Source organism: Fulmarus glacialis, unplaced genomic scaffold, assembly GCF_000690835.1.
Source record: "Fulmarus glacialis isolate BGI_N327 unplaced genomic scaffold, ASM69083v1 scaffold23921, whole genome shotgun sequence".
NCBI lineage: Eukaryota > Metazoa > Chordata > Aves > Procellariiformes > Procellariidae > Fulmarus > Fulmarus glacialis.
In genome coordinates this window covers 5322-17298 of record NW_009192567.1, presented here as the reverse complement: position 1 = coordinate 17298, position 11977 = coordinate 5322, and the positions used below count along the sequence as shown (strand labels likewise).

Below are 11977 nucleotides of genomic sequence, written 5' to 3'. Positions count from 1 at the left end.
TGAGCTAACTGGCACCCTTGTTACCTGTCTTACAGAACGGCCAGGGACTATGTAAGATGTTGAAACTGAGCTTTCTATTCCAGCACAGATTGCAGAAACTGCTCTGGTATTAGAGCCGCTTCGGCAGCTCTCATCTATTGCTGTGCAGGGAAATTTGTCTGCCAGTTGTTTTAATCTACTACCTTTCAAGAGCTCCAAACACCAAAATTAGATTTTGAATAAGTTCTAGGTAAAATGTCTGTAGTGAATGGCAATGGCACAGGCTTACTTGTAGGCATTATAATTGAGGACATTATATAGCACATATACTAAAAGAAGGAAAAAAAAAAAAGGTGGGGGGAAAATCTTAAATCACAGTATTAGAATATGGAGGAAAAAAGGCCTCCAAGGCTATTCTGTCTTTGCGTTTTCTCTGTCCACACAAGATGCTCTCTGGAGCTTTGGGTACAGTGAATGATCCAAGTAGTGGATAATCCAAGATCAATCTCCCCTCTTTCTCTGAGACATAATTCAATAGCTTAAGGGAGCTGCTGTAAAATGTTGTTGTTTTTCAGGCAGCAATGATGGCTGAGGAGCTTAAAAAGGAGCAGGATACTAGTGCTCACTTGGAGAGAATGAAGAAGAACATGGAACAAACCATTAAAGATCTCCAGAAGCGACTGGATGAAGCAGAACAAATAGCCCTGAAAGGTGGCAAGAAGCAGATCCAGAAACTGGAATCCAGGGTAAGGTTGTGATCCAACTTCAGACCACTGTCTCCTGCTTACAGAACTGGGACCAGGTAGGTGCCCTAGGGCTGCCTGGTAAGTTCATAGAGGCCAGTAAGGGATACTATGAACGCTTTCCTCTGTTTCATAAAATGCAGGTGAGCAGTTCTTGGAGGCATGCTTCCCCTTCATCATCCAGCTACAATGAGCTGTTGTAGCACAGCAGATGACCAAGCTCTTGATTAAAAAAAAAATTTAAAAAGCCCCAACATCTAAAACCAGGAAAAGCCTCTGCAATGCTTGCTTCAGTTGAAGTTTTTTGGCCTTTGCACATGCTGCACCTTTGCTAGTGCAGTGTAAATACATTTATGAAAAAGCAGAATGGAAAGATGACATCTTGATTTGTTCCTGAAATTTGACTCTATGGAGAGGCTGAGAAAATGAGTATTTCTTGAACTGTGAACCAAATTATCTGTTGCTTTATATAAGTAGCATAATGGCAAGGGTTTTTTTCTTTTTTGCAGGTTCGTGAGCTGGAGAATGAACTCGAGACTGAACTCCGTCGCAATTCAGATGCCCAAAAAGGAGCCCGCAAGTTTGAGAGGCGCATAAAAGAGCTGACTTACCAGGTATGCTGAGGACTGTAGTAACCACTAGGTCCCTGGAAAGAAATGTGTTCTCCCAGTGTCATAAGTTGCCTCAGCATTTCAGTGAAAGATGAAGGACGGCATTACCCACAGCTTTCTGATTGTAGGAAGCTTTAGGGATAGGAGGAACATCTGCCTAGGGCTACCATCATCTTGCTTGACTCATTGTGACTAATGTTAGAAAGCCTCTGTTGTTGGGATTTGGACAGTTTTAGCACAGTATTAATATGGAGCAGGCTTAGATGACTATTGACACTACAAGAGAAGAAAGAGCCCAGCTGTCTCTCGGCTGTGCTGATGTTGCGAAAAAGAGCCAGAAGGATTCAATTGACTCTGATGCATCACTCAGTGTAGGGTTGCCCAGTCCCAGGGCTGAGCAGCAAGGTCTAGTTGTGAGCCTCCCACAGGTTTGCTAACAGCTGCTGTTGCTGCTTGCCTTTCCAAAAAGGTCTTCAGCACAGAGCACCGATCCTTTTGCTTTCAACAGCATTCTTAAGAAGATAACCCCATCCATCTGCTTTAGGAGATTATTTAGCCTCCTACCTGTTGTTTTACTCTGACTTTTGTATGCAGAGGCTGAAGGTTGTTTTCTTAGAATACAGTGCTCTGGCACAGGCAGAGGGAATTAGCTGGTCCTTTACTTATGGACGGTGACAGCTTAAACCTGGCTCCTTTTACGAGAAATGCCTCCAAACAAGATTTTTAGATATGGAAATTACATATATTTTAGGCCCACCCACAGGTCTGTTTCACTAAATGACACACTCTATAATGACAAGAGTGCTTCTCATCCCTGATCAAGGAACTCTGTGTTTATGTGTATACTTCTGAAAGTGTGTGCACATATATATGTATATATATTTACATACATACAAGTATATATAAAAAAAATGGGGAGGGTACTGTCTTTTAGTCCTCAGCCTCCAGGGTGATCACAACATGGCTTGTTTGTATTTTGAACGATATGTTTCTAGAATTATATATGGCAGCCGTACCTATTTCATTGTGGGAGATGCTTTAGGCCTTTTTACATTGTCAGCCCAATTAATGGTGTTTTGATGCAGTCAGAAGAAGATAAGAAGAATCTGGCCAGGATGCAGGATCTGATTGACAAGCTACAATTAAAAGTGAAGAGCTACAAACACCAAGCAGAGGAAGCTGTAAGTAACTACTTGGTCCTTTTTGCCTTTGCGAAATTTATTGTCCTAAACCCACAATCTTTAAACCATAGAAGCCTTTAGTACAAATACACGTTTTGTGTGTGTATTAATATTTGTATTTCTATTCATATAAAACCTGTATGTATAAATGTATTTATAATATATATAAAATAAAATATGTAGCATATGTGTTGATTATATTTAAGAAAAGGTATTCAATTTTATCGTAAGATTGCAGTATAATTTGCAAGGGAAGGGGGGGAAGGGAAGGAATAGGAAAGATTTTTTTCCTCCTAGTCCCTCAGGAGGCATGTTGAGAACCTCCCAGTTCACTTAACATGGAGAGTGCCACTGGAAACATAACTCTGTAAAACAACAATCTCAGTTCTCCAGGAGGCAAGTGGTTCCTATACAGCTGTTACCTAGTCATGCTGAGGACTTTCCATCCCGCTTGAAATGGAAAGCTTTGTTTCCCGTGGACAGGAGGAAATCAGCTGCACTGTTTTCTCTCACCAGGAAGCTCAAGCCAATCTGTACCTTTCGAAGTACAGAAAACAGCAACATGATCTGGATGATGCTGAAGAACGGGCTGAAATAGCTGAATCTCAAGTTAATAAGCTGAGGAGCAAGTCAAGAGATATTGGCATGAAAAAGGTATGGTTATACCATATGGGGTAAACATGACTGTTTAATACACAGTAGTGGATGCTATGTATGCAGGAAGATCTGTTACAGCTCTTAAAGTAGCATGGACTAGAATAAATTCTTGTTCACTACATTTTTTAGTTTCAGTCTACCCTTTATTTTAACATTAAGGTAAGCCTTCAGGACAGCAATCTGATGCTTAGACAAAATGAATTCTCTGTTCTCTTGATGTTGTCATTTAACCTCTGTGCTCAGCAGCTGGAAGTTTCCAGAACTGGTGATTTTGGGTTTGTGGGGGTTTTTTGCAAGGGATATTAAAAAGCTCCATCTTTTTCTCCCTCTGATGATGTAGATTTCTATGTATGTAATACAGCCTGGGGATTACTGCACTAGCAGATTGCCCGATATTTTAACATTGCTCTTTCTATGAACTTGTATTGATTCGAAGAGCTGGATGAAAAGAAAATATTAGTGATTAGTCACTTAGGTGCTGGGAAGTCATTAGTAATTAGAAGTGTATTTGTGGTGTTTTGCACTTGAGCAGAATGGTAGCAGAATAATATTGATGAAACTAAAAGGTGCCCAAGAACTTGGTCTGGAACTGAAAGCAAACCTTTGCTTATCTGTGCTTGCCTTGTGGCAACCAGGGCAAGTAAGAGTGGGGTTGTTACTTGTAGGAATGATAGAAAGAGGAGCTGGGTCATTGCTTTATCTATTTCATTTGCAAGTGAAGCATAAACTGCTTAACATCATACAAGTTTTATGGGGGAGGCAGCTCCTGAGTCAAGAGGAAAAACCCCAAACTTTCTGAATAATTTTGGTATTTCTATCACACTTGATCCCAACACCTTCCTTCTCTCTTCTGTATCCATCATTCTGTGGGAGGAAACACTCCAATTTCTGCTTTTACATTGGACTAATAAAGTCACCTTTGACTGATATAAATGACTGTAGCTCCACAGTCTAGAGCAGAGCTACATTAAAACTGCATGAAGATTTGGTCTCTCACACATTTACATATGACGGAAGCAGTACTGTAACTGAAGCTCAAAAGAAGTTCTGCAGCTTTTAAGAACAAAAAATTTCCACATATTTTTCTTTAAACTATTCCAGCCCTACAAAAAAAATGAAAACTCATGTAAGTTCACAAAGCCATGGCATCACACAGACACTGAAATAGGTAAACCATGAGAGTAATTTATTTTTAAAAATAGTGTTAAGAGTGCTGTTTATTCCCTGTATCTTACTAGTACCCTCTTTCTGCCTCAAATATGCAAAAGTGATAGAAAAGTGGATGTCTGTTTTTATTGGTCAGACGCTAGTTTACCAATTCCAGCTCTGGCTTATAGCAGAGTATTGCACTGCCAAAAGATGAGCTCAATGGTACATGCAGAGGTGTCATCTCCAGAAAAAGGGATTTGCGGTAGTAATGGCAGTAGCTGCCAGGAAACATGTTCAGGCAGTGCGTGCTGTCCCAAAAGTCACGACACATCTCCTTTGTGGAGAGAAAGGCACTGGAGAGACTACTTTAATTGAGTAGCATTAGAAATACCTTGTCTACTGCTACAAGTACCCATGTTCCTGGAAACTCTACGAAGCGTGTGTGATTCAGAACGAACACCACCATCTATTGAAGCAGAGTTGTATAGAAGTCATCTGCTATCAAAGGGTTATGTACTCTAGCATGAGGACAAGAAACCTGTATTGTTAGCTGAAGTAAGACGGCAAAGGTTGGCTAGATTGGTGCTAGTCTATTTCAGATAAAAACTGGTAATACCAGGGAGGAGAAGCATTAGCGAAGAGAAGCTTTTGTCATTTACTTGTGAACTTACTCTAAAACCCCTTCAACACTTCCATTTTTAACAGTTGTATACTATCTCAATTGCATTTCAGGTTCATGAAGAGGAATAAGTACAGTCCAACTGACAGATATGAGAAGATGCTTGATATAATCAGGCACAACTGAAAGCAGATGTAGAAAATAAGCACTTACAGAAATAAACATCAAGTGAAAATCCAAAGAGACTGTAGAGTGTATTCCATTCATTTCTTTGTGTTTCTATTTTGCCAAGCCCCAGGGATCAATAAAAGATTACATCTTGCCAACAGCCCACTTCATTATGTTGGAACAAATCCTAATTGGCAGATCTCTGACAAAATCAAAACCGAGGGCAAATCCAGTCATGCTTCATAGTCTCATGTATTTCATGTGCAGATTGTTAAAGCAGCACAGATTAAACCTGTGCAGGGGGACAGCCCTTAAAGCTGGGATAACCCAGCTTCCATCTGTCCTGCCAGTCACAGTCTGTATGCATTTTGCAGGAGAGAGAAAGTAAACTTTTTCATACGAACAGTCGGTTTAGAAGCTTCCACTACCACCAGCCAAAGGACTTTTGTTTGCCAGCTGCAGGAGAGACATAGGAGATGCTGTGGAGGGACATGTCCCATCAGGATTGCCTGTGGCTCAGAAATAGGATGTTCTCTTAGATCTTTTCCACTTTTAAACAGGGAAGTTGTCTTTGCTTGAAATCAAAATACTAAATGAAGTGCAAAACATTAAGCCCTCACTTTCCCTTATACTGAAAAAAAAAAAAAAAAATCCCTCAAAACTGAATCTTCTTCTGTGGAAACTTTTTTATTGTCCCTTTAGGATATCCAAGTTCCAATTTTTCATGCCGACTCCTCACATACAAGTGTCAATTGACTTTTTTTTTTTTTTTTTAATCAGTTCAGTTGTTTGTTACTGTTGCTCAGATAATACATTTCCATGTGGCTCTTAGTGTAACTCAATAGGGAAGGTGAAGGAACTCTTTGTTCTTTTCAGCAGCAATCTCAGTAGCATCTGTGTGAGGGATCCCTGCAGACAGGGAATTTCTCCCGGTATGTCAAGGTGCTCATATGATTCCTCTTCCTCTGCATTTCTAGTCAAAACAAAAATGTTTGTAAGAACTACTGAGGTGTAAAATTAATCCTCTAGTGGGAACAGAACCAGACACACTCACTATAAAGATAAGTCAGTATTCTGCATTTTAACATTAGCTGAGTAAAATAAACATCCACATAACAGTCCAGAAATGTTCCTGTTTCTTCCATTTAGTCCTCCATCAATGTAACTGGAGCTGAGTTAATCCGTAAGCTGTTCCACTTCCTCTGATTATGATATGTTAAAGGTCTCAACAGGTGCCAAGATAAATGAATCTAGCTTAAATTCTTTAAACTAAACAGCTGCATCTCAAAAGTATGTTATCATCTCTAAAGCGTGTTAGCTTTAAAATTGACTAATAAGAAGCATGCAAGTGAATCTCTAAGTGAGAGAAAAATGAAAAAAGACTGAGTCTCAATCATTTTAGAGTTGTCTTTCTGGTGTGTTCTTGTCGAACCTCACCTCATAGTAACCATCGTAAAACATCTCCTGAAGCATACCAAATTCAGGCTGTGACAAAATCTTAAGGTCTAGGCAGTTTGAAGGTTTATCTCTCCATGGATAGGGCTGTACTGTCAGACACAGAAAGATGTACCCTAAGGACTAAGAATTCAAGTTCGTTTTTTAAGGATACTCACCACAAATGGAGAGGAAGGAGACAGAATACTATAAGACAGAGCCAGCCTATTACAAATGCACAAGAATAAAATGCATCCACTTGAAGATGCTGTACTCTAGTAAATAGAAGAGATGTGTAGAGAGATGAGATCAGGGACCATACGGTTATAACAGTCTCCTAAACAAAGCAAGTAGTATAACTTTTCACGCTGAAGTTTTGGTGAGGTTTGACATTGAATATAATTGAAATAGTAATTTAAGCCCTAATGAAGACTAGGTATGTGCATTCTCTGAGGGACTCCATGTCTTGGTTTGGGTTTTTTTTGGTCTAAAACACAAGTGAGAGAAAATTAACCAGTTTGATAAGTTTGATTGTTTTTCAAGCAATTTATCAGAAAGTATTTGTGAAGGTTAACCAACTTTCTCACCTTTTTATAGAGCACAGGAGAGCATCTGGTCAAGGGAAGGTCATGTTAACATTGTTACAACCAAAATACTATTCGATCAAACATTCAAGGTCTGGATTTAAGCTTAATAGTACCTTTAAAAATAAATCCCCTAATGATTTTACATACCTTGAACCAGATCCAGAAACAGACTCCTGCTACCAGCACCAGTGCAATGGTCACTCCTATCACAATTTTCCCGGTGTTACCTGAATTTTCTTTAAAAATACAAATTCCAAAAAGTTTACAGAAGTGCCTTATGTCACAAATTAATGTTCGCTATTGTTCAATAAGTATATCAAAGCTATGATTTTTCTCTTATTTATAATCTAAAAGCTATGATTTAGGGAGAAAGTCTCAGTTTCTTTTTAATGTTACTAAATTACAACAATGTTCAAGATACTTGACCCATACTATAAGACTTTGAAGTGATACTTTAATGACTTAGGTGTGAATAGCTGAAAGCAGATTATCTTACTTAATTGTGCTGATAGAAAATTCCATGTGTGCTCATGTAATATGATTTGATGACTTCTTAATAAAAGTCCCATTTAAAAACAATCAACTGCCCAGTATGGTAAACGCTGCCTCCAGGCACAGTGCTCAGTGCCATTAACAGTACTGCTGATTTCCAGTAGAACAACTCACTAAGCGTTATCCAGATGGGACCATAGATTTCATGATTTATGTTGCGAAATCTTTGCAACTTTCATCTAAAACGTTTCCCAACCTCATGATGCAACCATGCAATCCAGGTGGGCACAAGAAACACCACATCCTCAGGTGGGTGGTAACAATGGATTCCACAGGAAATAAGAGACCATCTAGCAGAGGTTGGTCCTTTATGGCACCAAGCATCTCATTACGCCAGCCAATTTCAACAACATGAGAATACTCAGACCTGGAGGACTCATTCCTTTAAGTACGGTTCTTCTACTTCAGGCTTCCTTTCCACTGCTGCGTCTCGTCCAAAGAATTTGAAAAATTCTACACTCCTCTGGAAACTCCCTATGGATGTCTAGCAAACAGTTCAAAAATGAGAACTGCCAAAACAGAGCATTTAACCTAATCATTGTCTTTAGTTTGGCTCTGTCCCCACATGCAGACCTATATTTACATCTTGTCAGTCCCTTTGATAGAGCAGCTTTAAGCTGTGACCTTTCTTTACACAGGAGAAGGCCTCCAAAATGATTGTAAATTGATCTCACTTTTCCTCTTAAAAGTCTCCTTTCCAGTGGCGCTCAGAAATCTTTCTGATGGTTGAGCAGCTGCTGTGCTATGATCGCTGTCCAACATACTGATCTAGCTCGTTCCCTTAAGCCCTACTGTCTCTATCTGCTTATCTGCTTTCAGTCTGTGCTGCCACAAAGATGCTAACCTCTCTGGTAAGTGTCTTCTCTGTTCTGTACAATGTAGTTCTGGTCCACGAGTAGAAAAATTCTGTGAGCGGCACAGTAATTTAGCCACTAAAGAGGGGATTTGTATCACCTATGGCTATTGTAAGATCCATCTGCAGAGAGCAGCTAGAGAAAGGCATTTGCAGCGGATGAGCCAGATCATATTTGGACTGAACAGGTGCGTGTGTCTGTCTCCAGTAAATGTACAGGGAGACTGATGGACTTGTGCACGTCAGTTAGGAGCATCAGTTAAGTGTGTAACTCCTTGGAGGTCTTCAATGCTCTCCACCTCAGAGGCACAATATTAGGTTTACAGGATAAGGAAGATCATGCTGGAATTTGAGCTGCAAGGAAGTGTGTTTGCCTGACTTAACTGTTTTCTTTAATCTAACTCCCCTCCTTCAGAATGCATATAGCCACTGCCATTTAAAACACACCCTACATCAAGTTTTCAGACTGAAACTAAGCTATCATGGGGGAGAGGGGAGAAAGGAAGACAAAAACATGCAGTTGTTACCACTTATTCTAGCCCCTTTTCTGCCATGTTGCCTCTATTTTTCATCTCCTACTGGCTTGTTTCAAGTTGTGTTCTTTCTTAAAAAAAACAAATGAGGTGCCCTATCTTAGTTCTCAGTCTTTTAGGTGATTGTATTTAATTGCGTAAAATGCCTATATGCTACTGTTTAAATGGGTTTTTTTCTCCTCCCTTTGGACTGAGATTTGAGGCTGCATCCCAAACAGCATACTACTTTTGAACAAATCTGTAATTTGTTTGCACTATAATTTTAGAAAGCTGGAGTAAATTTTTTTTAGCCTTCGGTAAGGGTTTTCAATAGCTAGAAAAGTTAATCAGTAAGTGTCCTTGAAACTGGAGACAATGAAATAACTGTAACTAAGAATTCAGAGTTGGAAATTTACTACAGTTCATAAAAACACAGGCATGCATATAAACATATATATCCCCAGGTCTAAAAAAGGCCTGCTGTGTAGAATTAAAGTTTTGAAAATAACAACTGTGCGCTCTCCTCAACAAGGTTTCTTCTGCAGGCACATTTATACCACATCTTTGGACTTCCCTTCATGTCCCTGCTACCTTTAAAGACCGTATTTGCTATTAGCAGAGCATTTACGACATGATTCTGAGAGTTTCCCTGTGCCCTCAGCTCTGAGAGCAGTTGGTGGCAATGAGGGCAGCCACTGACTTTGAGACCCTTGCCACAACAAGCTGCCAATTGAAAAAAAGAAACTTTAAGTCTTTTTAAATAAATACATCTTAGGTAACCTTTTTTTCCTGGGACAACAATAATAAAATATCTCTTCTACCCACCTGTACTTATTACACGAGATGATTTTTCTCAATATTTTGCAGATTTCTGATTGACCCTTTGGCTCTGCATTCCCCTGACTGGTCCCCTAAAGAGTGGCAACTTACCAACTTGCAAAGTTCTCACAGTAAGTTTTGTGTAGTCAGGGGTTGAAATATTACACAGATATTCTCCACTGTCGTCTGCAGTAAGATCATGCAACATCAGTGAAAAGTCATTTTGGTTAATCTGGACTCGAGGCTGGTAAGAGTGAGATGTACCGTTGAAGGAGGCCAGCACTGAGATCACTGCATTTCTGTTTAATATCCAGACAACACTGAAACCTTCAGTGCTTGCAGTGTTATTGCTGTATTCACAAGGAATTGCAGTGCTACTTCCTTCCACGTGAGACGTGAGGTCTGGAACAGATAATTGAAGAATCCTCTGCAATTTTTTTGGAAAATACTGTGAAGGTTATTTAGACATTTTCTGAATTTTTTCTGAATTTTTTCTGAAGTCTGATACTACTGTGGACAAATATAAAAACATATTTCACTATTTTGATATCATATTCAAACATCACAGTATGCTTCCAGAAGCATCTGAAGACTTTAAAAGCAAACCTATCTTACATTAAAAAAATAAAAATATCTAATTGGTGTTAGCTATACTTATGAAAATTATTTTGTTTTCATTTGCCTATTTCTCCTCTAACTGGGGGTCTCATTAATAAAAGCGATTCAGCCTAGTCTAAGTTATGGTGTAAAGTAGCATGAAATTCCTGGAGCAGAGAGAAAATGCAACAAATCAGATACCTGCACATTTAAAGCAAAAGGGTAAAACTGTTACAACATAATTTAATTAAAAGAATAAAAAGATTGTATTTAGTTAGAAATAACTTTCAGCTATGGTGGACTTAAGTACTTCACCTGTCTGTGTGGAACACTTACAATTAATGAATAGCTTTAAAAAAAAAGAAGGGGAAGGAAAGAGCAGGTAAGTGGAACTAATAGCTAATGTATAAAATACTAATATAAGACAAATTAATATCCTAGCACAACTATCAACTTGACAGCAGGGATTTGCTGCAAAGGAAGGAAAAACAGAGAAGGCTGTGGTGGCTGGCAGTCTGCTGGAGAAGAAACTAATACGTTATTTTGACATGGTATAACCATGGTTGGTTTCTGTTTGTGGGACTGAATGAACAGAGACATGGAGCTGAAAACCATGAGGACAAAATAAAACAAAACTGTACCTCACACTGCTATTATATAAGGAAAAGGAAAGCAGTATATTTTCAAAATGTTCCAGTGAGAGGATAGACGGATGCAAACAAAAGTGTAATGAAATGTACCTTTTTCTCTTGTGGATCTTAAGGATAGATTAACAAAACAGACACTTATAGTGCACTTGTTACATACTATGATGCCATACTTGAAACCCTCCATATTGTAAGCTATTGTACGTAAATTAGAAACTGCGGTCTTGTTCTGAAGCATATGCAGTGAACAGGAACTGACAGTGTCTGGGTACGCTTTAGGGGGAAATCAGGGCGATGGAAGCAGCCACACACATCTCACAAGGGAATGGCTCTTGAGCCAATTAAAAAATATTTCCTAAGAAACAGGAGAGGTTGAAAAGTACCAGTTGTTTATTTGAACTGAATTTCCAGTGAAAATCAGGAGGAGGACAAAATGGAGAGTTGAAATTTCATAGCCCTGTTTTTCCTTAACCAACAAAATGAGTTGCTACTTGCTCAAATGCAAGCTTGCTGCTCTCCACTCCCATGCATCCCCAGCACTCAACCCAAGCACTTGAGAATGCACTTGAAGAGAAGTACAATGAAAGCATCAAACTGTACTGAAAAAACTCTTGCAAAAGATGGGGAATGGACTGAGTAAGGAGCATACGCATCTAGAACAGCAGGCAAACTTTCCCCTCCCTCATATAAACCACAGGTTCACTAAGGTTTCCATGTATTTTGTCCAAGTTCATTCCTTCCTTGATAGAGTGTAAAGTTTGATTATTATGCACCTCTTGAATCATGAGACTGATATGGAAAAAATGTTCAGAGTAAAGCTAACTGACAGAAGTGTGAGCTACCCCCTCTTATCCCTACTTCTTGGACAT

The 11977-nt window shown here is 39.2% G+C and overlaps 1 protein-coding gene across 1 annotated transcript in view; it reads left to right on the top strand.

Moving 5' to 3' along the window:
* The window catches only part of LOC104083609 (myosin heavy chain, cardiac muscle isoform-like), a 30872-nt gene extending 25696 nt beyond the window's left edge, over nucleotides 1-5176 (top strand). Inside the window, 5 exon segments of the mRNA XM_009587133.1 lie at nucleotides 555-725; nucleotides 1232-1336; nucleotides 2419-2514; nucleotides 3031-3168; nucleotides 5053-5176. Coding sequence (XP_009585428.1) covers nucleotides 555-725; nucleotides 1232-1336; nucleotides 2419-2514; nucleotides 3031-3168; nucleotides 5053-5070 — 528 coding nt within the window. The 3' untranslated portion in view covers nucleotides 5071-5176.
* The last annotated feature ends 6801 nt before the right edge of the window (nucleotides 5177-11977 follow it).